At 37.2% G+C, this 27,386-nt stretch overlaps 1 protein-coding gene across 5 annotated transcripts in view; it reads left to right on the top strand.

Moving 5' to 3' along the window:
- LOC131685071 (putative gustatory receptor 2a) overlaps positions 1-27,386 on the top strand; it is a 210,766-nt gene that overhangs the window by 96,904 nt on the left and 86,476 nt on the right. For all 5 annotated transcript variants that reach the window (XM_058968492.1, XM_058968488.1, XM_058968491.1 and 2 more), the window contains exons 2-3: positions 6,493-6,658; positions 12,769-12,948. In XM_058968492.1, the coding sequence (XP_058824475.1) occupies positions 6,493-6,658; positions 12,769-12,948 (346 nt within the window). The remainder of the gene's footprint in view (positions 1-6,492; positions 6,659-12,768; positions 12,949-27,386) is intronic.

Consider the following 27,386-nt stretch of genomic DNA (forward strand, 5'->3'; position numbering starts at 1 on the left):
CAGCCACGTCAATATTAAATTGAAATATTGAGAAAGGCAAAAAAGTGCAAAATCGGCAAGGTCCCAAAAAGTCGATTTTTATGAAATTTGTTTTTTTCGAGATAACAAAATCTCGACGTTTCATGCATTTAAAGATGTTTGGCATCAAAAATACAATTTAGATTTCTGAAATTTCATTCCCCCTTTTGAATTCATTTTGAGTTCCGGCTTATATGGGAATTTCCGGAGGGTTCAGTCTATATTTCCGGCACCATATAAGCGATCCGCACGAAATTTTAGAAACATCTGTGGGGATAATATAGCTATCATTTGGGACTGAGTTTGTGAAAATCGGCCCAACCACAATGATGGGTTATCTAAGGGGAATTTAAATTGGCGTTGACAGGTGAGGGGGTGGGGGGAGGGGGTTTGTAAATCTCTCCTGTTAAAACCCAGAAACCTTATGACAATGCCGGGATTAGGTTGACGATTTTTAGAGTGATTGCATATCCTCTATAAGAGAAAGGCAAAAAGCTACGTCATTTGTGCATGACCCCTTAGCTGACAATTAGTTAAAATATATATTTTCGAAATCTGGACGGATCTGATTTTTTTCAGATTTGGATGAATCTGAAGCTGACTTCCATACAAGTTACAAATAGTGTTATAACTAGTGTATTAGGAAAAGATTGAAAATTTAAAATAACTCTTTTGCTCCTTTTATAAACTGGCTGTCCGGAAAAGGACGAAAGCAAACAAAACAAAATCGAATATGATTTTTAATTATTCGAGTTGTTTAAAACACCCAAAGAACATCAATTTGAAAGAACAATGTGACGCTGTTCGAACAAATCGCTTTAAAAGGGGAAGTCTTTAAATTATTATATTCTTGTAATTTAGGGTAAATGTTATACTATTCTACGAATTACTAGACGTTTCGATAGCCCGCGAAAAGAACTTTTCGTGACCGATACGTAATATAGGCAATTTTTGTTTGTTTGTTTGCCTCGGAATTTCACCTGAAGAATTTTGAAAATTTTCTTTTAAATATGAAGTATACGCCGAACCTAAAATGCCGGAACATTGAGCCTGGCAAATAATAGCAAGGGTTAATTGATTTGCAGTTTTATTGAAAAGACATCTGACACGATCCATACTTTATCATCAAAAGTATCATTGTGCGTAGAGTCGTAAGTTGGTGAGAATTCCGCGTCAGATATTAAAAATTCTGAAATGCAGTCAACAGTCTGCTCTTTTATGCGGCGTATTTTTTTTACGCCATTTACCTAAATTAAAAGATGAAAAATGATAACCATCGCCAGAAGGCCTTGGTCTCCCCGTACCTACAAGTTAAGCTGATGCACGATTACTGCGGTAAAATTACTAAAAATGAAGATCCAACTCCAGCATCCACTCCAAGTAGCGCAGCAGCATAGACAGAATTTTGCAGAAACCACGCGCATCCAAATAAATTCCTTTATTTGGGAAGGCCTTGTAATATATGAAAATGAATGAAAGTAAAAGCATGGGTATTCTAGTTGAGTTTTAATGAAACATATTTTTGAAACGATAATTTGTATATTTTGAATTGTGAGAAAAAATCCATGAGTTAAAAAGAAAAGCCTCGCTGAGAACGAGAATTATGTTCAGCATTAGGAATTCTTGACCTCATGATCTATTTTACGAAGATTTCGCTCCGCCAAGTGTTTACGTTCACGAGGGATGACCTAATATAAGTAGAACAAGCCATTTTAATTCGCTTTACCTGAGTTATAACTCAAGCAAATTCAAGCAAAACTGTAATACTTAGGAAAGTCCTTGACTTTATAGTTCACTTTGCCGAAGACTCAATTTCGCCAAGTGGTTCCGGTCATGAGATATGGCCAACATAAAATGTCTAAAAAAATCCTAGGCGCTCTAGCGCCACCTAGTGGTAGTATTCTGAACTAGACGGTACTCTATCAAAAAGCCCTTGACTTTATGATCTACTTTGTCAAAGACTCTACCCCGCCAACTATTACCGATCGTTAGATATGGCGCAATATTAAAAAAAACTATAGGTCATTTTTATATGCACTAGCGCCACCTAGCGGAATAAATCTTGATATTTTGGTCCAGTTTGCCGAAGAAATCATCCTTCCAAATGGTCAGCATTTCGTGTTATTATAGGTTGAAATTCCAGTATTCGAATTTTCCTCATGCAAATCGAGCATTCATCAACAGCGGCATTTTCGACAGAGCCACCCCAACTACAACACCAGGGTGGCCAGATAGAATTCCGTAATATCGGTAGGGTCACTAAAAGTTTATCGGTAGTTATCGGTAGGCCAGGTTGTTGTCCCAAAAACATGGTATTGACATAGAATTGTAAAATACTGACAATACAGATCTCAGACTAAATCCAACCCAAAAAATGAATGTTGAGTAGGATGTGTCCAAAATCAATAAAAATCGATAGTTTTCGGTAGGAATAACAAAATATCGGTAGTTTTGCCTTGGTCGTCTGTGAATCGGTAGGGAAGACCAAAATCGGTAGCACTACAGATAAATCGGTAGGTCTGGCCACCCTGTACAGCACATGACATTCTCAACTTTGAGCGCCTATAACTTTGTTCGGTTTTATCCGATTGACTTCCGATCTTCACGAGTCAATTTGTTGTTACAAGAGGATTCTTAATTTTGCTTACGTGAGACATTCATCGATGGCAGTGCCACCTAGGGCTGAAAATGTGAAACTGATGTGTTTCTCCCAGGTATCTGCTACGCCGCCATGATTTCTATGCCAACATCTAAAACGTCGTGCTAGGGTCGATCCACAATAAACAGAACCAATTTCATTCAACACAATTTTGTGATAGTCGAATTCGTTTAATTTGTTGGTGCACTATGTTGTAATTTTTTTGTTATTCACCGACATGTCCAACACCGCACATTTCTTCAATTAGCTATCCAATATTCTCGCTTTTTAACAAATATCTTGAAATTGAGTCATGCCGTACGGTACCTGACTAGTGAAAATCGAGCGTCAAGCAAAACAAGCAGAACAATTTGAACTGTGAGTGGGGCTCATAATTTGTGTGCCCGCTGAGATGTTGACTTATGTCAGTTCAATACAAATGGGATAGGGGTGCCATATACGTGGTTTCTCCATATACTTAGTCAATTTTTCCCATACAAATTTTGAGCCGTTTACGGAACCACTTTCAGTGTACCAAATAAGCTGAAATTTTCAGGGAAACTTTTTGGCCATCCAGGGGTGCATGCAGTCGACCCCTACGGTAAGTCTCGAAGTCCTGTAGGGTGTTCTCCCGCTGAAAAATCGATTTTGGGAACTCCTATAACGATTGCTCATTCGATGCGATATCTTGAACCCGGTGGTGATTGAAAATTTCTAAAGGCTTATCGCGCTCAATTCCCAGATCCGTTTCATGTCCCTGTACTTTGACTACATGGCGCAGAATATTGATCCTTCTTCGTACAATCCCAACCGTGTGCATTTCATAAATACTTCTGAATCTACTGTTTTCTTCGATACAGCCATGAAAGACGAGATCTGTGGAATTCGATACATCCATGAAAGACGAGATCTGTGGAATACGCCCGCAAGTGGTTCCAAACATTTTCTATGATAAATTCCGAGAAGTTGATGTTTTATACTGACGGATCAAACCTCGAAGGGTCCACTGGCTTCGGTACTTTCAATCATTCACCGCTTCCTACAAACTCAGTGACCCTGCTTCAGCAGACCATTACTTCATCGTTTCGGATAGCCTCAGTTCCAAACCTTTCCAGATTACCTTGGTGTGGGTCCCTTCTCATTGCTCCATTCCGGGCAATGAGAAGGCGGACTCCTCGGCTAAGGTGGATGCCCTAGAAGGTGACGTTTATGAAAGACCAATTTACTTTCACGAATTTTTCAGTTTTACTCATCAGAGAACCCTCGAAAGTTGGCAAACTTCGTAGAGCAATGGTGAACTTGGAAGAAGGCTACATTCGATAGTCCCTAAGGTATCGACGAAACCTTGGTTCAAGAGGATGGATGTATGTCGTGACTTCATTCGTGTGATGTCCCGACTCATGGCAAACCATTACACGCTGGATGCACATCTCCGGCGTATTGGGCTCGTGGATAGTGGTATCAGCGCTTGTGGCGACGGCTATCACGATATCGAGCACATTGTCTGAGCGTGCATCGAGTGCAGTTCTGCCAGGTCTCGGCTAATTGATACCCTGCGGGTCCGAGGAAGACCAACTAACGTCCCGGTTCGAGATGTGCTGGCAAGCCTCAATCTCCTCTATATGTCCCTCGTATACACCTTCCTAGAAACCATCAATATCCAAATTTAACTGCCCCTTTTATTATTCTTATCATTCTCAGAAGTACCCTCTTCTGCCTGTATCATACAGCACGAACATCACACGCACAACTCGAAATGTTGCCGATCCACATCTGAGCCGTACTACGAAATTGTCTGGAGAATCCTCTGCCGTCTTAAGAAGGACCATCCGGCGTCCCAGTACATGATTCTTCTTGATAAAGGCCACCCGAGTCTGTAACCTATGTCATTGATCTCCCGATGCCTGAATCTGAAAGTTAATAATTTTCTCCCCCTGTCATCTTTGTCCACCCTCCCTCCCCTTACTCTTATACCCAGAAGTATCAACCCCTACCTTCCCCCCAAATAATTTTCCGAAGCATTTTGCTCTTCCTGTCTCTCCTAGTTTTAACTATTATATTACATAATCTCGTTGAAAATGCCCAACTCTACTACCACATAAAAATAACTCCAATTAATCTCCCCGATTCTTTACAAAATTCAATCACGTCCTCTAGTTATTCCTACTTTTAAGATAGTAGTGAAATTGTCCCCCATAGTTAACAATTATTTGCTCCAATAATCTCCCTGCTGAAAATGTCAAACCATATTGCCATAAAATCTAAATGACACCCTTGTGTAAATGTATAAGATAGCTATCAAATCTTCTTGATTTCATTAAAAAAATCAATATATAATCCCATAGTTTTAAATAATTTAAAATGTGTAAACCAAGCAAAATTGGAACCTTTAAGCAAACGTGCCTTTGCAAATAAACGAATTGAATATAAAAAACTGGCTCACGAAAATAGGCATCGATATCGGGAGAAATACCGCCGCCAAGGAACTCTCAGCACCAGTTAGCAGATAAATAGAAACGAGTAGCGCCAAGCAGAATAAGAAACCCTGCGAAAGTGGTTGAAAAGATATGTAAATCATTTTGGTCAACACCTTCGGATCGGTACGAATCTACGAGACCTGAGCAGGTCAGTTATACAACGAAAAATAAGCAAGAAAAAGAAGCAATGTAAAAAAACATGAATGATTAACACAAAATACTAACAGTAAGCACACAATCCCTACTCAAGTGGAAATAAATCTGTTTACCTCAGCTAACCGACTAATAGCAACTAATAGTAACAGTCCACATAAATCAATCATAATATTATTATCAATACCATATTGTACACCCTTAGTATCACATTTTGTTTAACTATAATATTTGCAGTTATTTTGTGATTAGCAATATCTGTTCCACAACAGGAGGTCTTGTTAATCGATTCGAATAGTTTTTTATGCGATGATATCTATTCCCAGCATGATTCCTTTTCTACCAATAATCCATGAGCGGGGCCATGACTGTCCGCGTCGACTGCTAGAACTAAGTTTCAGTCTTTGTTCCTCGTTCGAGTCAGTTGGACCAGTGAATCAGTGTTGTGGGCCAGTGCCAAAGATGTAAATGTTGCCTTCACGCCATGTGCAACTGCTATCAAATGCTTAGGTTTGATGCCTCTTTTTACCGGTGATGGGTTGAGAATTTGACAACGCTCGATCAATCTGCTACATCTGCTAGCCACGTACGGCATTCCTGTTTGGATGATTGTAGTGTGCCTGTCGATCGATCTGAGCCAGAAAAAGGGTTCAACAGTGCTGAACCAGACCGGAACCATCGTCTTCATTGTGTTCTACATTCAACCCTTCTGTTGCATTTTCTGTTGCCGAATTTTGGACAAAAAGATTTATCGAATTTTAACGGGCATTGACACTGCTGACAGAAGGGTAACGACGGAAATTGCAAACTTTATAATCCGTAACGCTCTCTGGGAGCCCACATTGACCATACTGGGCATCGGAAAATGATTTCCGGTCTAACAGCATCCGGAGCCGTAGGTTGTGTGATTTTGTTTACAATGTTTGAGAGTTACCCGGTGGAATTCGACTTCCAATACGTAGTCGGAACCATGTTCTTCACTTTGCATTATGCCGATTTGTGCATCTGGGCATCATCAGCGTTGTCGCTGATGCTGCTCGAACGCTACCGTGCCTTAGTGGAAACATTCAGGTACAGATACAATTGCTAAATTAGACTCAATCGGGTGGCGGAGGGGTGGTAGTAAGGCGCCTAGTCAATTAGTTTCAGGAAACAGCCCATCCTGAAAATGCAATCACTCACAGCTTGGTTTCCTTTCATTTGCAGGATGTACTTTCCGACGACCCCAACGTCCAGTGGATTCCTGTCCGTCCACACAGAGACGACCGTGTGCAATGAGAAGGAACAGCTAGCCGTCCTCAAGCAGATCAAAATTTTGCACGATAAACTGAACGACGTGGTGGAGCTGGTTAATTACTGCTTCTCGGTGCAGGTAGGCTTTATTTGATGCAACAACAGCTGGGTACCGCAGCGGACAACAATGTGTTCTGAGCGAATGCATACATACCGAAAAGTGACGGAAGCATTTGCAAATGAAACTATCTCAGTTAAAATTCAACTAGGAGATCTGATGCTATTCCGTTAATCATTCTGCCAGTTGCAGAATAATTGGATGGGTTTCTAAGGGTTGATTGTCAAAGTAATTTAAAGCCAAAAAGGGCAAGCGAATTTTTGAAGTAGAATACTCTAACGTTTCAATACTGATGAGAAATTTTCACAGTTTTTAAATGCGAATAACTTTCGTTGTACCGCACGAAATCGCAATATTATCTGGTCAGAAATATGTGTATGTGAATTGTATTCAATTTCCAAAATGTACGACTACTATAAATAAAGCAAAAACGAATTTTAAGAAAAAAAATTAAAAACGGCGAAGAAAATGTGGAATTTGCAAGCCTATTGCAGGAAGAGCCGCCAAAAGCAAGCATCTAAACGTTTCATTACATACGAGAAGGTTATTTATACAGGCCCCTGGCAATACGAACGCATCAGTCGATGCTCACTTGCCAAACGAGCAACATGTTCACTGTTTTGTCCAGACGATACAGATGCTCTGGATTTTCGGCAACTAGTTTACAAATAGTGGTGCCGCGTGTTCGTTTTAATCATTCGTCGCTCAAATATTAAACGAGTAACATCATGGCTGTATCATCCGGACGGTACAATCGATTTCGGTTCCTACGGCAGGGTGCACCCGGATGGGGAGCGCACGATAGATTGCACACAGCAGGGAAACTAGTGCAAGTTTTACACACGGTTTAAGGAGGAGGCAAGGGTTTCAGCGTGAAAGAATACACTTTCTTGCGATTTTTTAAAAAAATTGGGTAAAGCGAATTTATCAAAACTTTTATGCATTATAATGCATCATTTCAATAATATTCCGTAATTTTTCTGTGCAAAAATATCGACAAGCGATTCGGTGACAAAACTTTTTGTAGAACTCTGTCTCTGTCTCTGGAAAAAATATGATTTCAAAAACTACTTAACCGATTTATTTCAAACTTTTCATACCTATTCTACACACTTAGAAAAAATGAAAATTACATTTGACCTAAACAACATTGCGACTAATAATTCAATTTTTGGTCTTTTGACTTAAGTGCCAGTACCTTATTTAGGACTGGTGGTATCCAACAGGGAAACACGATCGGAAATGGTGAGTGAAGCTAAGCAATTATGTGAAAAAAAATTCCCCCAGAGGCGAGATTCGAACTCGCAACCTTTGAGACTCCGGCCCAAAGCACTAACCCTTATGCTATCCCTGGGTATGGTGACATCCCAGAAAGAACATATGATGATCCCACTGCCACCTCTACTGTGGGTTTTCTGCAGTGGTGGCATTGGCTGGTACACAGTTGAACCGTGTGAGGCTTGGATGAATTTGGTTTGCAAAGTTTTTTTGGATTGAGTTCAACACTGCACGTGTGTGTGCGTGGGTGATGAGCCTAATGAAATACACACGTTTCATAATTCGTATATGCATCACGTCTTTTTGACGTAGAATACTTCTAACGTTTCAATATAGGGGCCCCGTTTCAAAATTTTAGGCCGATTTTTCGCACGTGGATATCTGCTGTTGAACTGATTGAAAACATCAGATTTTTTGACTATCTGATTGAAAATATGTACAACAATTTTGTAACATATTAAAAATGTACAAATACTGAAAATAACGGAAATAATGGATTTTGTGAAAGCAGTTATCATCTGCGCAATGATTGGTCCGTACAATTCGATTACTAGCGAGCCATACTACTTTCACTCGAAGCAGCACCTCTATTACGATGGAAGTAAACCATTTTAGTTCGATGGCCAGCCTCTTTGGTTTCAAACGTCAACTAAATCAAGTACGGATCGGGGGAAGGGAGGTTGCGATTGGGTCAACATTCGTGTGTTACACTCGTGCTAGCTACACCAGTACATCCTGTCGATCGAATCCATCATTTGCTGAGAAAGGGTCATTACGCCAAGCGTGTCGATGCCGGAGCACCCGTCTAGTTTTTTAGTCACTTATTTATTTATCATCGGACATTATAGTCTAAATGATTTGGATGGGAAAAAGTCCGTTTGAGTTGGGTTCCTAAAACCAGCAGTTTCCCTCAAATAGCGTTAAAATCACTATCTTTTCGTAAAGCTATCAGGTTTCTTATTCCTAATACACATAATAACCATAGTAAACGCAATCATCTTATTCTGTTTGCAAATATTTTCGAGGAGTCACCACACTCAAAGCCACCGTCAGCACGAGAAGAGGTTCGAATCATTAAAGATAGTGGTTCATGGAATCCAAAAGATGTACCTCAGCAATAATAATGATGTATCTCAAAATTTGGAAAAGTCCCCTTTTAATTGGTTTTGAGTAGATATTACTCAAAATTTGGAAAAGCACATTCAATTGGATTTGAGTAGATACTACTTAAAATTTGGAAAAGTCCACAATTAATTGAAAATGAGTAGAAGTTACACAAAATTTAGAAAAGTTCACATTTAATTGAAAATGAGTAGAAGTTACTCAAAATTTCGAAAAGTCCACATTTAATTGAAAATGAGTAGAAGTTACTCAAAATTTGGAAAAGTCCACTTTTAATTGGATTTGAGTTGATATTACACAAAAGTCCACATTTAATCGGATTTGAGTAAATATATATTTGGAAAATTTTGGAATTTAATTGAATTTGAGTAAATATTACTCAAAATTTGGAAAAGTTCACTTTTAATTGGGTTTGAGTAGATATTACACAAAAGTCCACATTTAATCGGATTTGAGTAAATATATATTTGGAAAATTTTGGAATTTAATTGAATTTGAGTAAATATTACTCAAAATTTGGAAAAGTTCACTTTTAATTGGGTTTGAGTAGATATTACTCAAAATTTGGAAAAGTCTCTATTTAATTAAAAATGAGTAGAAGTTACTCAAAATTTGGAAAAGTCCACATTTAAATGGATTTGAGTAGATATTACTCAAAATTTGGAAGTCTACATTTAATTGGATTTGAGTAGATATTACTCAAAATTCCGAAAAGTCCACATTTAATTGAAAATGAGTAGAAGTTAACCAAAATTTGGAGAAGTCCACATTTAATTGAAAATGAGTAGAAGTTACTCAAAATTTGGAAAAGCCCACATTTAATTGGATTTAAGTAGATATTACTAAAAATTTGGAAAAGTACATTTAATTGGATTTGAGTAGATATTACTCAAAATTTGGAAAAGTCTACATTTAATGGATTTGAGTAGATATTACTCAAAATTTGGAAAAGTCCACTTTTAATTGGATTTGAGTTGATATTACACAAAAGTCCACATTTAATTGGATTTGAGTAAATATATATTTGGAAAATTTTGGAATTTAATTGAATTTGAGTAAATATTACTCAAAATTTGGAAAAGTTCACTTTTAATTGGGTTTTAGTAGATATTACGCAAAATTTGAAAAAGTCTACATTTAATTGAAAATGAGTAGAAGTTACTCAAAATTTGGAGAAGTCCACATTTAAATGAAAATGAGTAGAAGTTACTCAAAATTTGGAAAAGCTCACATTTAATTGGATTTAAGTAGATATTACTCAAAATTTGGAAAAGTACATTTAATTGGATTTGAGTAGATATTACTCAAAATTTGGAAAAGTCTACATTTAATTGGATTTGAGTAGATATTACTCAAAATTGGGAAAAGTCCACTTTTAATTGGATTTGAGTTGATATTACACAAAAGTCCACATTTAATTGGATTTGAGTAAATATATATTTGGAAAATTTTGGAATTTAATTGAATTTGAGTAAATATTACTCAAAATTTGGAAAAGTTCACTTTTAATTGGGTTTGAGTAGATATTACGCAAAATTTGGAAACGTCTACATTTAATTGGAAATGAGTAGAAGTTACTCAAAATTTGGAAAAGTCCACATTTAATTGAAAATGAGTAGAAGTTACTTAAAATTTGGAAAAGTCCACATTTAATTGGATTTAAGTTGATATTACACAAAATTTGGAAAAGTCCATATTTAATTGGATTTGAGTAGATATTACTCAAAATTTCGAAAAGTCCACATTTAATTGAAAATGAGTAGAAGTTACTCAAAATTTGGAAAAGTCTACATTTAATTGGATTTGAGTAAATATTACTCAAAATTTGGAAAAGTTCACTTTTAATTGGGTTTGAGTAGATATTACTCAAAATTTGGAAAAGTCTCCATTTAATTGAAAATGTGTAGAAGTTACTCAAAATTTGGAAAAGTCCACATTTAAATGGATTTGAGTAGATATTACTCAAAATTTGGAAAAGTCTACATTTAAGTGGATTTGAGTAGATATTACTCAAAATTTCTAAAAGTCCACATTTAATTGAAAATGAGTAGAAGTTAATCAAAATTTGGAGAAGTCCACATTTAATTGAAAATGAGTAGAAGTTACTCAAAATTCGGAAAAGCCCACATTTAATTGGATTTAAGTTGATATTACACAAAATTTGGAAAAGTCCATATTTAATTGGATTTGAGTAGATATTACTCAAAATTTGGAAAAGTACATTTAATTGGATTTGAGTAGATATTACTCAAAATTTGGAAGTCTACATTTAATTGGATTTGAGTAGATATTACTCAAAATTTTGAAAAGTTCACTTTTAATTGGATTTGAGTTGATATTACACAAAAGTCCACATTTAATTGGATTTGAGTAAATATATATTTGGAAAATTTTGGAATTTAATTGAATTTGAGTAAATAATACTCAAAATTTGGAAAAGTTCACTTTTAATCGGGTGTGAGTAAATATTACTCAAAATTTGGAAACGTCTACATTTAATTGGAAATGAGTAGAAGTTACTCAAATTTTGGAAAAAGTCCACATTTAATTGAAAATGAGTAGAAGTTACTTAAAATTTGGAAAAGTCCACATTTAATTGGATTTGAGTAGATATTACTCAAAATTTCGAAAAGTCCACATTTAATTGAAAATGAGTAGAAGTTACTCAAAATTTGGAAAAGTCTACATTTAATTGGATTTGAGTAAATATTACTATATTTGGAAAAGTCTACATTTAATTGGATTTGAGTAAATATTACTCAAAATTTGGAAAAGTTCACTTTTAATTGGGTAGATATTACTCAAAATTTGGAAAAGTCCACATTTAATTGAAAATGAGTAGCAGTTACTCAAAATTTCAATTAAATGTGAACTTTTCCAAATTTTGTGTAACTTCTACTCATTTTCAATTAAATGAGGACTTTTCTAAATTTTGAGTAATATCTACTCAAATCCAATTAAATGTAGACTTTCCCAAATTTTGAGTAATATCTACTCAAATCCAATTAAATGTGGACTTCTCCACAAAAAAAATTCGCAAGAAGTTATACTTTCAGATAAAGTAACAAAAATAATTTCGATTTTTCAAAAATAAAATGGTATGTAATCCCTTAATGTAAGTGATTGTACCAACAAATGTATGCAACTGGGCCCATCTTCTCAAGATATTCACCTTTTAGCTATCATGGTTTTAAGTGACCTAAAATACGCACCATTCCATAACTTTATAGGTGGGGTTCGGATCCGAAAGAAGTTTCACAGTAGCCATTATACCCTTCATTTGGAGCTAAGTTTATGCAAATCGGTCCAGCCATGTCTGCAAAAAAATATAGTTATTATGCCATAACCGACACCCAGATATTTTCCGATAATTCAAGAATTCCCCCGAAACATAATTATTGATCTATCAATGGTTGTGCAATTACACTAAAATTAACATTACTTGAACATTTGGAAAGCTTAGGAAATCTGAACCTTCAACAGCAGAAAGGCAATATTCAAGAACAAATACTAATAAATATTTTGACTCGCCTACATGGCATACGCATAATAAAAATTATGAGAACATATTCTAATGTAGTACTAATAATTCTAATCTAGTTCTAATGCTGTCCAAACAACCATAACAACGGCTGTCTATTCTGTGTCCAAACTGTTCCGTAAAGAAAACAACCCAAACCCAGCCACTTCCGCCTAATATAGCGTCCTTATTTCTCATTCCGCTTCCACAGATAACATTCTGCGTCGGACTGTGCTTCGTCATAGGCGTCGTCTGCTCGTTCGGTCTGTTCCGGGCGTTCATCTATCGGAACGAGCTGTTCTACATGGGAGTACTGAACTTCATCTGGTACATGTACTATTTGTTCTTTGTTCTGTTCTTCATCGCCGTTGGAAGTAAAATTACACGAGAGGTAAGTTCCCTCACTACATACTACTGGTGTCTATTTGAAGAAGACTCTATCCGGCCTCCCCGTTTTTGCACCGACCGCGATGGTACTGTCATAATCATTGCCTTTGCCGCGACCGGTTAAAGTGCGGTGATTGTTTCCCGCAACCAGCATCAACGGCGGGCCGTTCCGTCGTCTGGCTCGCTTGGCGGTTCTCGTGGGAGAAAATGAAAATCATCGCGACACGAAACGTTGGTTTTACTGAGTCTATATTGTTTCTACCAACACCAACCGACGACGGTGACGACGGCTCTAAAGGGGCCCTCCGAGGGTTCACAAGGAGGCTGAATGATTTTAATTTCTCGTTCATAGTTCTTGGTCGCAAACGTGCGATGAGTCCTGTTATTCGCAAGGACAACAATTGTGCCGCCTTCCCCGTAGATAGAAAGGGCTCGGTTGTTTGCCGTCATTCTGAGGGGAAAAGAGCGCTTTCAAAAGGATGGTAGTCCCGGTTCTGTCGTTGGTTGGTAGGCAATCGTTACGACCGTTGTAGCCATACAAGAGGAAGATATGGGTTGAGTGGCTGTGTAGCAATTATGCCAATGCAGTGACAGAACCTTTGACACGTGTTAATTAATTTTATGCGGTTGTACATAATTCAAAAGGGGCATTTGAGGCAGCGAACGATGTTCGAGGTAATTGTTTTAGTGTCGAAGGGAAAAAAGTTTTCTTCAATGGAAACGGGTTCAACTATTGACGGTTATGGTTATGGTTCTGACTTGATGGGGGTTTCTATAGATATTATACAGAACTTCCACTTTTTGAAGCAGACACTATAATTTGTGTGATTCATTTAACAGAGTTTAGTTTTTGTTTACAGTCCAGTTCAAGTTTTTGAAGTAGCCTCGTAAAAGTATGTTACTAATTGCCCCATTTCAATATATCAACTAAATAAGATCTTAAGATTTTTAACAGTTCAAGACCCCGCAGTACCCCGACCTACTGAAAAACGTGAATTAATCGTCACGGGAAATAAATTGCGGGAATTTATGCCTGACCCTTCAGAAGTGACTCTACAAAAGAGCAACAGCTTAGATTCAAAGACTTTATTGACACACTCAGTGCACGAGAGCGCCATCCCGATGGTTGAGGTTGTGACCTGCTTTACAATATTGAAAGCATCAAGATTTTCATTGCGGTAATCGTTTGATAAACTATCTAAGAATGTAGAACAACAATTAAACCACCCAGTTTAAAGTATAGCGACGAACGCAGCTATTTTTGTGCATGAACGAGATCGTGGTAAACGCTACTCAAGTGTCTATTAATGTTTTATATCACGTTAGAGTCAAAACTGTATCCAGAGATTCAGTATTTCTAAAATACGACTTAACGGGGCGTCGCACTGAGGATGGATATAAACCCATACTAACGTCTGTGTTCGAAAAAGGTGCACTCGAATATTTGTAACTCTTCGGTGCGTTGCTCTAAATGACAGAAATTTAAATTGATAGTCTATACTATAGTTTATACTATAGTAGATTTATTAATATCCCAATACCTCATATAGATAAATCGGTAGCAGAGCAGTTTGGAATCGCGTATTGAATCGTATCCCATAAGATCAAATCTTCAAAGAGCATTAGAAAACCAAGTATAATGATACTAGCGGCAGGTAACGCATCACGGCAAGGTAAGGATAGCATAGGATAGAATTGGTACAATTTCAAGCGTCGAACAAACATTCCGGTTTATTTTGAGCTAAACAAATAGGTATGTAGGAACCATAGGTACAAATAAACAAAATGGCCAAAAATCTGTGTCTGCAAGCATTCTGCGGATGTGCAAAAATGATACAGATTTTCATCACATTTGGTACCGACAAATCTTCCAAAGTGAACCCCTCTAAATTCTTCTCCTGCACTAAGCCTGGGACCCTCCTAAACTGGTACGGAACCAACCATGTTGTTTTTGAGCTTGAGCTTGTGCGACCACCCCTGGCTGCTACTCCGTTATCGATCTGGACTAGCTGAAGTTGCACATGGAATCAGTAGATAATTATGCTTGGGAGTAGCGAAACATCTTTCAATGTGCAACTCCTGGAAATCCTAAAGTATTGATCAATACCAGCACCGGCCAGGCCCGAACGTAGATCGCGGAAAGAAAGGGAAGGAATTGTTAGTCCGATACTAGCATTTGCTAGAGGCTGTATATCGTCGCTGTTGTGCTATCTTATGACAAACGCCATTTTGGGGTAAACGGAGTTAGATATGCCACATTACTTGTTTAAAAAATCTCTACGAAGTGGCGTTTTCAGAAATTTTAAATTCTACTTGGTTACTTAGATATAGCGAGAAACATGATGAGAAATTGTGAGCTTTTTGCTTCAAATCACTGTATCTAGGAATTTGCTCAAGTTATATGGAAGTTTTAGATGTTTTTATGTGTGAAAATGTCTGAGGAATACAATGGCTTAAACATTTTTAAAAGAAAATTACACAAGTTGTGAGAAAAACACAGTTTTACTTTTATACTGTAAATAAAGGATATTTGGCAACACTGTAACCAAAAATAACAATTTTTTCTAGATTCCCTGACTCATTACCTTCAAAATGCATTTCGCCGATTGTTTATAGGCTGTATGAACGCAAAGATGTGAATAAAAATTAAAAATTGATGATTTTTTTCTATGGAAAATTTTCCATGTACGATTATGACACGTCATACAAATTTTGTCATCAATACAACACGCCTATGACACGTGTGAGTGCGACTTTTGTTTACATTCATAGTAAAAACTCGCAACATAGTCAGCCGATCTTCGTAATATTTGAGAGATTAATGCAGAAACGATAGAAGCATCAATTGTCTTCTTTGAATTGTTTATACCATTTGTAAGTTTCAAGATATTCAATCTCAAACTTTAAAAATCGTTTTTCTCGAAATGTGCTAAATGGCGCTTGTCATAAGATAGCACAACAGCGACGATATACTACTGCGCATCCTTAAGTATCACGGGAGGAGTATATTTGTTAGTAAGTATAGAAGTTGGATTCTACTTCGTCTTTACCGACGCCAGAGAGGTGACTCCACTATCTGGACGAGATATCGATCCATTAACTCATGGACCGGGGACCAACGGCTTTACTTCCCTTTCGAAGGAAGACGTGACCACAGATTTTTTCACCTCAAAAAAATCTGAGCGACCTCGGCTGCAATTGAACCCAGGCCAACTGGCATGACGCTTACCACTCAACCACCGGCGCCGTCCCAGCCATGTTGTTTTCTGACCAGTCAAACGATGAACGTAAAGTCAAAATGTTCTTTCCTCAGGAACGATCGCTTAAATTTTTCATTTTGGAAAATCTCAGTGACCTCGAATGGAATTAAGTTAACCTTTGGTGCTGTTTATAAAATGTGAGCAGGTAGATTGTTATTATTTAAAAAGTATCATTCAGCTCGTTTTCTACGTCTTCTTAAGCGAGTTATAATAAACGATTGTACAAAACGTCTATTGAATTATTTAATTTAATAAATAATTTAATAAAAAAGGAAATTATTTAATAAAGAATCGTAAAAATAGGGGACATATTACAAAGAGCCGTTATTAATATTCCTACAGCGAGGATGGAACATGAATGAACCTCAAGGCGATATGCGCGCTTAGAATACACATTATATCGATTGAGTTCAAATGTGGCAAGATTCGGAAGTGGAATGTTCATTAGGAAAGAATATGTGGTTTTTTTAAAAGTCGGATTATCTGATCAGTTTCATAACATTAGGAATGTCGTAGTGCTCACAAACGGGAAACTATTACTGCGTATTATTTTATTTCGCGCAGTCTAACAACTAATTAACTATATTTGACAGTGAAACTCATTGTTTGCATTTTTAAATTTAACGTTTATATCACGATCAAGATGGCTGTCAGGTTGATCAGAAGAATTCGAAACGTTAAACCCAACTAATCATGTGCGGTCAAATAATTTACTGAACGCCTTGGCAAATGCATTTCCAATTTCATTTAGCTCAGTTCGAAGCAAAACACATAATTTCTTATAGATTGGACATTGTTTAGCTTTAGAGCTATGAGTAGAGAACTCCAAAAAACGAACAATAGTCAAAATCAACAACAAAGGGATCTTTCTATATTTTATCAGTATTGTGAAAATTAAAATGTGTGATACTTTATATTACTTAAGGGGGGGTAGGGTAAGGATTCAGCGTTAAAAAACAGTTTCTTTGCCATTTTTTTTAGAAAGATGGGTGGAGCGAATTAATCAAAACTTTTGTACAATATACTACATCATCTCAATAACATTCTGTAATTTTTTCGTGCAAAAATATCTACAAACGACTGGGTGGCGAAGCATTTTGTGGAACGTGTCTGGAAGAACACGATTTGCGGTGTTAACTGCCATTCAAAAACTACTTGACAGATTTATTTCAAACTTTGCATACACATTCTATGTTAAAAATACCTAGCCCCTATGTTGAGTTTACGGGATAATTTTTCAATTAAGGAGGCTTTCTACTCATAAAACGTCGGAAATTCTCTTGAAAAATAGCAATTCCGCCATTTTATTACCGAAAAAAAACCCTTAATTAATTAAAAATTGACAAAAAAGCTGATTTATTTTTTACGCTGAAACCTCCCCCCCCCCCCCCCCTTGAATGCTCTAAACTAGCAACGTTCGCCTCGATTTATTCACAAAACCCACCTTAAACTTATCTCGAAATACAAATATTTGTTTCTGGTCAAGGCAATGTAGAGGGTAAACCATCCCTGTTTCAGCATCCCCACTTGGCCAAAGCACTCTTCATCCTCATACAACGTCATGCAACTATGCAGCTCAGATTCCACATGTTGATTCTGTTGGGTTTCTGCTATTTTATACAAATTTTAGTAAGTTTTTATCCAAAAATTATTACAGAAATTCATAAACCTTGTCCATAGGTAACGAGTCAAATGGATACCAAGTATATCACACAAATGAAAGTTTGTTGTAATCCTGTGATGGCCGCATATGCTGTGTGGTTGAAGCGGCGAAGAGTTACTCTCAGAAGAATATTTCTGCGCAACGCCTTACTTCTAGTTCCCGACCAGGAGAAAATAAATGACCAATAACCCGAGCATACCATTTTCTGCTATCCATACCAAAACTTGGTATTGATTGATTACTGTACCTTATGTAAAATAGGTATTGAAGAAGCATTCTTTAATACCTGCTTAGTACCTCAATAAGGTATAATACTTTATTTTATTATTATTTATGTATTCCAGTGATTTTACAAACACCACATCAATACCTTCACACAGCGAATTTGGATTGGAAGATTGAAAAATATCCGAGTATTATTCAAGTATCATAATAACTCGTTTCATTATCAAATAGTTCTAGAGAAAGTTTAGAATAGGGTGTAGGTAACATTGAGAGTCTCTCTTTGTTTACTTTCTCTTTAGATTATTACAACGTCACTAGAACACTTTTTACTAATTTACCAATACATATCGAAAGCCGATGCTTATTACTAGAATATTATGCAAAGAGTTGAGTAATACATGTTGAAACGATCGAGTAATGACCAGAAGAGAAAGACCCCAAAGAGAATACATCATTGTTACTTACGTTCTATTCTAAATTTTCTCTAGAGTTATTCGTAGAATATGTCCGTGTTATTCACGGTGTGTTTGGTAGAACAATTTTCTTCGAAAAAATCGGCATCGCTAAAACTTCAGCATGTGATAGAATGGGCTTTTCCCCCTTCATTTGAAGGTAAAATTAAAATATTCTGCCAGGGGCTCCAGAACAACTATTTATTTTAAAGTTTTTTTGTTCGAAAACTTAGATTTTTAAATGAAACTGGTTCACATTTTTGCCCTTAGGTAGTACTTCAGACATTCAAATATTACCAAAAGTGAGAATCTGATTGAAAATTTCATTGTGTACAACTTTGTGGAAAGCTACATTGCGATCTAAAATCGCCAGAGAAAGCTATTAAATGTTTTCAAAGTTTCTGGATTCGCACGGGGCCTATTGGTTAAGAAGCTTTATTCCAAAAACATTTTCATTTGTAAAAAAATGGTATGCCTTATTTTAACAGTGTGCTCAGAAGAACCTGAATGCTAGCAAAGTCCCAGCGGAAAAAACATAATTCCAGATTCCACCGTTATATTCCATCGCCCAAGAACCGGAGGAATCTGAAGATATATTTTTCTGCTGTGAATGGGACCTCGTAAACATTGAAATTTATCTGAATTTACTGTTCATTTAAACCCATTTTTTGTAAGTCCTTGTTAATCCATAAACTGATAAAATTTTATTAACTTTTTCGAGTGATTTTACATCGATTTATAGCTTTCTACGAAGTTGTAGACAATGAGATTGTTCATCAGATTCTCATTTTTAGTATTTTTGACTGTCTATAGTTCCAATTAGTAGTAAAAATGCGAATTAATTTCATTAAAAAACATAAGTTTTCCATCAAAAACTTCAAAATAAAAAGTTGTTCTAAACCCCCCGACAGAATATTTTAATTTTACTTTCAAATGCTAGGAAAAAGTCCATTCTTTCATATCCCGAAGTTTTACAGATGCCGAATTTTTTTGAATAAAGCTGTTCTACAAAGACACCGTGTATTATTATTATTATTGGTATTTTACCTCTTACGTAGAGCTTATTAACACCATAATGTGGCATTCAGTCGTTGGTATGGAATACCTGCATTTGGTATTCCGCAGTTATTTTCTTCTGCTCGGGTTTTGGACTCTTACTCGTTCGATCAAGGCTGGAATATCGATGTACGCTGACAACAGATCCTCGACAACAAGAGCTTGCTGTTTCTCTGCGGTGCTGGAGGGTGCCGAGTTGAATTAGTTGACAGCGTCTCTCATAGCTAGCTGGCCGAAAACAATCCCGATTGGGTAGTTGTCTCAGAGCGAATCGTGTAAATTGCGTTGGATATTTTCAATTCGGTCACAACCGTTCCTATACCCGAACAGGAGAAAATAACTTCAGAACACCAAATTCAGGTATACTGTACCCAATACTTGAATACCACAATAAGATATTGAGGAGCCTTGCATAAGAGGTGATATACCTGAAATAATAATTGAGACACGCACTACGAATAACTAGTTGATAATGAAACGAGTTATTATAATACCTGAATAATAACAAAACCTTTTCAACCTTTCAATAACAAATACGCTGTATGGAGGTATTTAATAAGGTATTGATTTAGTATTTGCAAAAATCACTGGAATACATAAATAATACTAAAATACAGTAATTACACCTCAATGAGGTATTAAGCAGGTATTGCAGAATGTTTCTTCAATACCTGCTAAATACCTAAATGAGGTATTAATAATCAATTAATACCAGGTTTTAGTATGCTCGGGTTATTGGCCAAATTTTTTCTCCTGTTTGTGTAGTGCGGGCTCCAAATCATGGAACAATACTCTAAAGATGACCGGACTACGGAGCAGTACAGACTCTTTAGGGAGTATATATTAGGGTGGGCCGAAAAACACGAAAATCGAAAAATCTAAGGTGCACAAGCTGTTTTGAACGTGGATCCATGAAATAATATCGCACCTGGAATTTCGTGAGTTTTCATTAAGGGCTGGGGTTCCACCAGCCCACCCTTCTTTAATTTTTTATGAATTTTTGGAACAATTTTCACTGAAACCGGGCCCCAGCTTATACATGGGTCTCAACAAAAAGAATTTTTTGTTCTTATTCGAAGGTTCTCAGTTGCCTGATTAAGAAACTTTGGTTGCTGAAATCGGTGGACCACTGGTGACTAGTGGCGTAACCATATTTACGAACCCCTCGATTTCCATCAATTCATGGTTTACATAAACTTCAATAACTAATTAAATAATGAAGCGATTGCTTTGGATATTTATATCGTTGAAAAAGCCTATCATTCAAACCAATTAAAATCTATTTGATTTTATCCCCATTACATATAAATATATAGTTTTTTGCAGGGTTCACTCGGCCCCGGGGTAAGTTGGCGGTATTTATGTATATGCCAAAAAATAAGAAATCAAATAGAAATTCAAATACTTCAGGAGTTTATCTGGAACGTGCTGAATTTATTTTCAAGAAAACTGTACATTAACTGACATATGATATTATATAGCAGTCTCAATACCCCGGCACTTGACTTTGACGCGCACTTAAATTTTCCTAGTGGGTCTGAAAAACCAGGGCAAAAATTGGTTTGAAATGATTTTGAGTTGCTGCAGCGATGATCACAAAAATTGTTGGGAACATGTGATGGCATCATCACAGTTCCTCGATGGCGGAGTGGTTAACGCACCCAACTAGAGACTGGGAGATCGCAGGTTCGATTCATGCTTGAGGACATATCTTTTCCCAGTGTTTCCAATAAAGGTGAGTTTTCACCGTTTCTTCATTCTCACCGTTCCGGTCATTCTTTCTCTGTCTGTTTTCCAGTGGACACGTTCATAAAAAATCCTTAAGAAAGAAAAAAAAACAAATACACACGTCCAAACAAGGAATATATAAGATTTTGAGTTGAGAAACTAATTTAAAATTTCTAAAAACAAGTTGAAAATTTTTGGCGGGGTCCAAAACCCCAAACCCTCTTTCTGGATTCGCCGCTGGTTTCAAGTGTTTCAGCGTCGACATATAGCGACTCAAGTTCGTAGATGTCGATTCATTGTACGTATGTGTAAATCGCACTGAATATTTAATAGACATTTCCACCATTATATTAAACATAACCTGCCATGGAATCGTAGTTTCGATAAATGAGAAAGGCACAATTGTACCACTAGGAGGATTAAAACGGGTTTTTTCTTGATCAGATGGTATGAAATGACATTTTAAAATTAAATCAAAATCCAGGCCGTTCTAAAATGTTATTGGTTTTAATGATAGGCTTAGGGTTTCCCTTTCCAATAATAAAATGATCCAAAGCAATCGCTTCATTATTTAATTTGTTATTGAAGTTTCTGTAAACCACAAATTTATGTAAATCATAGGGTTCGCAATTATGTCTACGCCACTAATCCACCGATTTCAGCATCCAATACAGGTTTCTTAATCAGGCAACTGAAGACCTTCGAATAAGAACAAAAAAATAACTTTTTGAGTCCCATGTATAAGCTAAGACCCAGTTTTAGTGAAAATTGTCCCAAAAATTCATAAAAAATCCAAGAGGGGGGAGGATTCTGGTGGGACCCCTAACTCTAAATGAAAATCCACGAAATTCTGGCTCCGACATTATTTCATAAATCCACGTCTAAAACAGCTTGCGCACCTTGGATTTTTCGATTTTCGTGTTTTAAGGCCCACCGCTGTACGCGTGATCGCGATATACACGTTAGGTCAAAATGGGCAAACAATAAATTTGAATGTCAAAATAACTAGTTTTTAAACTGCGGGGGTTAGAATATTACGCAGTAGCATTGTCCGGTTTAGATTTGTTTCGATCCTCTTGATTGTGAGCAATACAACATTCCTGATATGATGAAACTGGTCATAGTAGACATCCAACTTCAAAAAACTATTCTTCACATATTCTTTCAATGAACTTTCCACTTCGCTGAGTCTTGCCAACTTTTGAAATCAATCGATATATTGTTGATTCTAAGCGCCCATATCGCCTTGAGGTGTATTCATGTTCCATCCTCACTGTAGGAATAGAAATAACGGCTCTTTGCAATATTTTCCCTTTGTGTAAAATTTTTTGTCGAGACAGTTATTTTTTTGTTTTCCTCTGAACTTATTTTCCAATCCCCATTTTTTATAATTATTTAGTTTTTATTTTTTCCCATTTTATTACTATTTAGGGTAGAGAGCCCTTATTCATTTCATTAGTCGGGATATCAGGATATCACACTCTTTCGCGGATAACTTTCAGGCTTTCAGTGATTGGAATGCTCTTAAATCGGTATCAACATCTTTGCTTCGCTCCTAAGAAGCAGTACAATAAAAAATCTCGCCTGGAAAATGTAAAATACTCCAGTTTGAGCGAAGCGAACAGTCGAGTACAACGCACCCTTATTCGTCCTACCATTTGAGCCAATGCGTTGAATTGAGAGAGCTGATACTTCTCTAATGTGTTCAAATGGGTAGGATGAATAGAGGTGCTAAGATGAATCAGGGTACAGTAACCCAATTGCATTTCTTTTTTTTAATTTTTTCGGACTATGCTTTTCTGAACTTTCTCCGCTCTTTCATGTTCTGTGTTTGTCTCTTCGATTATTTTAGTACATATTTGTTCAATCCATAACATCCTTTCTCCATTACGATTTGCCATATTTACCTATTTTCGTTCGCTCAACTTTTGCACAACACAGGAACTCAGCACGCTTCTGACAACCACCTCGTTAGTCACGATGTATGAAACTAACCACCCCGAAAACCTACAAATTATATCGGCGTTGATCTGACCAAATCCACGAGAGAACTACGTCCGCCTCGACTCAGTACACGACTTTACTAATCGTGAAGTTATGATTCTCCAGCACTGTCTGCTTGAGTCGTGCTCCGAGAGCTGCAACCAAGGGCTCAAGCCGAGAAATCACCTTGCCTTGTACAATCGCCCGAAAGTAGACCACGCATCCGTACGCTGTCTCACTTGCATCGGCAAAAATGTGCAACTGCACATTCTAAATTTCCTTCGACTTTCCGTTACGGAAATAACTTGGACCGATCCTGAACGACTCGATGTTCCGCTAGAGATGTACCCAACGCTGCCACTTCTTCAACGATACGTAGTCGATGTGTTCGTCCCAGTCGCACCCAGATCAACGCCGATGCGAGAAACTCTAGCGGTTCGAATGGTACCATTACGCACCTAAGCACAACACTTTTCATAGGACGCTCATCCCCTTGCAGGACTATCCTGAAGTCGGCCTTCGAGGCGGTGGCAAGCCAAACGAATCCTAGCACGCGCTCATACTCGGCACTCTTGTCGCGGTTGAAGTGCCCTACGGTATCTATACTCCGCTCCCCGAGTTTCTCCAGGCATACGTCTAAATTCAACATACAGTTGCGAGTTCGTAATCTGCCCTGCGAGTGAACGTACTTGACCTCTTTAGTTCGATTGACAATGCGAATCTATTTTGTTGATAGTAGTTCGTAATGTTTACGCAAATTGAAACTCTTTTTAAGTTGTTTTATTTTTCAATACGGGTTGCTCGTTAATAGTACGAATTAAAATTCATGGGATGATTAGGAACCGTTTACGTAAATTATATGAATTATTTGGTTAAATAAACGTAGAAAAATATTATATTGGCCAACATTATTCGTATATATTACAAACGGGTTTCGATCACGAACCACTAATTTAAATAAAAACTTTATCTGAATATATGCAAACCATTCGTATATTTTACGAAAGTAGATTTTGATATCCATTCGTAGCAAATTTACGAATAAAGGGTCATCGATTACCTAGTGGACTAAACCTTTTCAAACTTTCAGACAATAAAATATAACCCATTAGTATGTTTTTGGCTTATTTTTTTCATTCAACTTCAATACCATAACCGTACGCTCGCACATTATGCTTAGTTTCACTCATTGGGTTCTGTACAACATCTGGCTGTACGGAAACTTTTTCTTTATGTCTTCCTCAGATTTTACCTGCTTGAGAAACTTCCGTAGTACGTGATTCATAATTGCCAAGTATTTTTGGATGGGTCTTAGTTCCGGTGCGTTGGGGGGGGGGGGGGGGGAGGTTCATATCCCTTTGGCTTCGTAGCACTCCATGACAACATTTGAATAGTGGCACGAAGCTAGAACCGGCCAGAAGATCGCAGAGCCTTGGGTGGCTTGAACAAAGGAAGCCGACGCTTCTGTAGACCCTTCTTGAGATAGATCTCTCCGTTTACAGAGCCGGTAGTCACGAATGGCGCACTCCATTTCCCAAATGAGAAGATCGCCTGCCAAATCATATATTTATTGGCAAACTTTGAAAGTTTCTGCTTTCTTTCGTCCTCCGGAACATCAAACCTGTGCTGGAGTGTGAAGAACAGTAGCCACGGGTGCTATCATCATCCATGATAAGAAAATGAGGCTTCATCAGCATCTGGGTGTACAGTTTTCGGGACACGTGACTTTCCCGCCGTATATTGCTGTTCGTCATGATTTGGAGCCTTCTGAACTTTGTAGTCTCTCCCGGCCATTGGCTCTTTGAACGAAAAACTTGCACAGATTCAACTTTTTGGCCACATCCCTGACCGAACCATTGGGATTCCGCTTAAATGCTTCCACTACACGCTTGTGATCCTGATCACCAATAGAGCATCCATTCTGGCCGCATTTCCGTTCGATGCTTAGTTTTGTAGTAACGTTTAATCATACGACTCACCGTTGACTGCACGATTCCGAGTTATTGTCCGATGTCTCAATGGCAGAGTTACAAATTTTCTTCCAAATGCTTGCGCAAAATTTATTCGCTACGTTGCTTTTTGGATGACGCCATTTTTTCAAGACTCCTTATGGCCCACACCCCAACAATATGGGTATTTTCGGAATGATCTTAAAGAGTAGGTGCCAGAAATTGATTTTTGACGCCATTTTGAAATCAAAGATTGCGACTTCCGTTTTAGCGCAATTCACTATTACCCAATCAATATGGGTATTTTTGGAAGTTGTTTTAATGAAACAGTTGAATTTACTTAAATTTAAGCAATATGTTTAATTTGAATAAATTCAAACTCCCAACTCGCACCATATACGTCTCTTTCTTCTCTCTCTTCCATTCTCACCGCACTCTTCAGGATGAACACATAAAAATATTTTGCATTTTGCTGGTTTATGATTAAATCTTATATTTGAGGGTGATTATTATGATTGCCCATATTTTTCATGCGGGAATTTCGGTATACCGGAAGTCGCCATCTAGAATTTCAAAATGACGCCAAACATCGACGTTTGTCTGCTTCTCGTCAAAACCATTCCGAAAATACTCATGTTGATTCAGTTGTAGAGAATCTCGCTAAGCCGGAAGTCGCCATCTGGGATTTGAAAAAGGCGCCAAAAATCAATTTTTCATGAAAAACCTTGCAGGGAAGATGCAGCTTTATTTATTTCTGGCACCTACTCGTCAAGACCATTTCGTAAAAACCCATATTGATTAGGGTACAGCAAATTTCGCTAAACCGGAAGTCGCCATCTTTGATTTCAAAATGACCTCAAAAATCAATTTCTGGCAGCTACTCTTCAAGTCCATTCCAAAAATACCCATATTGTTGGGGTGTGGGCCCTAAGGAGACTTGCAGACCCGTCTCTTCCCTCTTTCCGAAAATCTTCTAAGTCTTTTGCATTCAAAAGGACTTGGAATATTTATGCAAAAACCGCATTAGTTGCGAAATCCGTGCAAAAAAAACTTCCAAAAATATTATGTCTTTACGTTTCTGAGAGTTTTTTTACGCGGATTTTCGAATCAACGCGATTTTTTTACGCGGATTTTCCAATTAACGCGGTTTTTTTCACACGGTTTTTTACGCGGTACGTATCCCCCGCGTAAAAAAAACCTGTATGTAATGCACTCTAAACTACTTCTATCCACATTTTCAAGAGAAAATTCCCTACACACAATTTTCTACAGCGTATTTTTTTGTGATGCAATTTGACACTTTTTATTACAAGCAACTAATTTAAATAAAGACTTCATCAAACAGTTCGTATAGTTTACGTAGCAAATTCACGAATAAATTAGTTCTGTAAGACGAATTTTTTGTCCATAAATATTTTGAGGATTCTTTAGGAAAAAATTCGTTTCATGGATTTTATGAAAAATTTCTAATAAAAAAAGCGTTGTCATAGATCTACGAATGGTTCGTCATACGTACGAAAAATTCGTATAGCTTACGAATGTTGTCTGTACAAAACCTATTCGTAGCAGATTTATTATTTGAAAGACCTATTTAATCAATCAATTAGAAGCATTGGTTAATAAGAACAATCCCAACACAGGAGACGGACATAGCGCAGTTGATAATTGATGGCCTTGTACGCAGCTCACCTGGGCTCGATTCCCAACCCCGCCCTTAGGATTAGCGATTTTTTCAAAGGAAATTTCTATAACCCGAAAAGAGGCGAATGTCCCAAAACATATATAATAAAAATTTAAAAAAAACAATTCCAACAAAATAATCCTGTTGAAAAGCGTGACGCCATAAGACTAGGGGAGGCTAGGTATTTTCCGCAGGCCATGAGAACATTTTAATTCAAAAGCGATTTTTTAAAGGACGTGTGAGTTTTTGCTACTTTCAAAAATCAATTGTTCGAGATCCTTGATTCATACAGCCAAACTTTCCGAAGAAGACTTGTAGGGAATTAGACCTTTTTTGCTTAAAAAAGTCACGCGATAAAAAGAATCAACTATGTAATTCAATCAGATATTTATTGTTCAGTTGTAGCTTTTGAACGGCAAATTTTCGTTCGAGTCGAAGATGGTCG

Source organism: Topomyia yanbarensis, chromosome 2 (assembly GCF_030247195.1).
Source record: "Topomyia yanbarensis strain Yona2022 chromosome 2, ASM3024719v1, whole genome shotgun sequence".
NCBI lineage: Eukaryota > Metazoa > Arthropoda > Insecta > Diptera > Culicidae > Topomyia > Topomyia yanbarensis.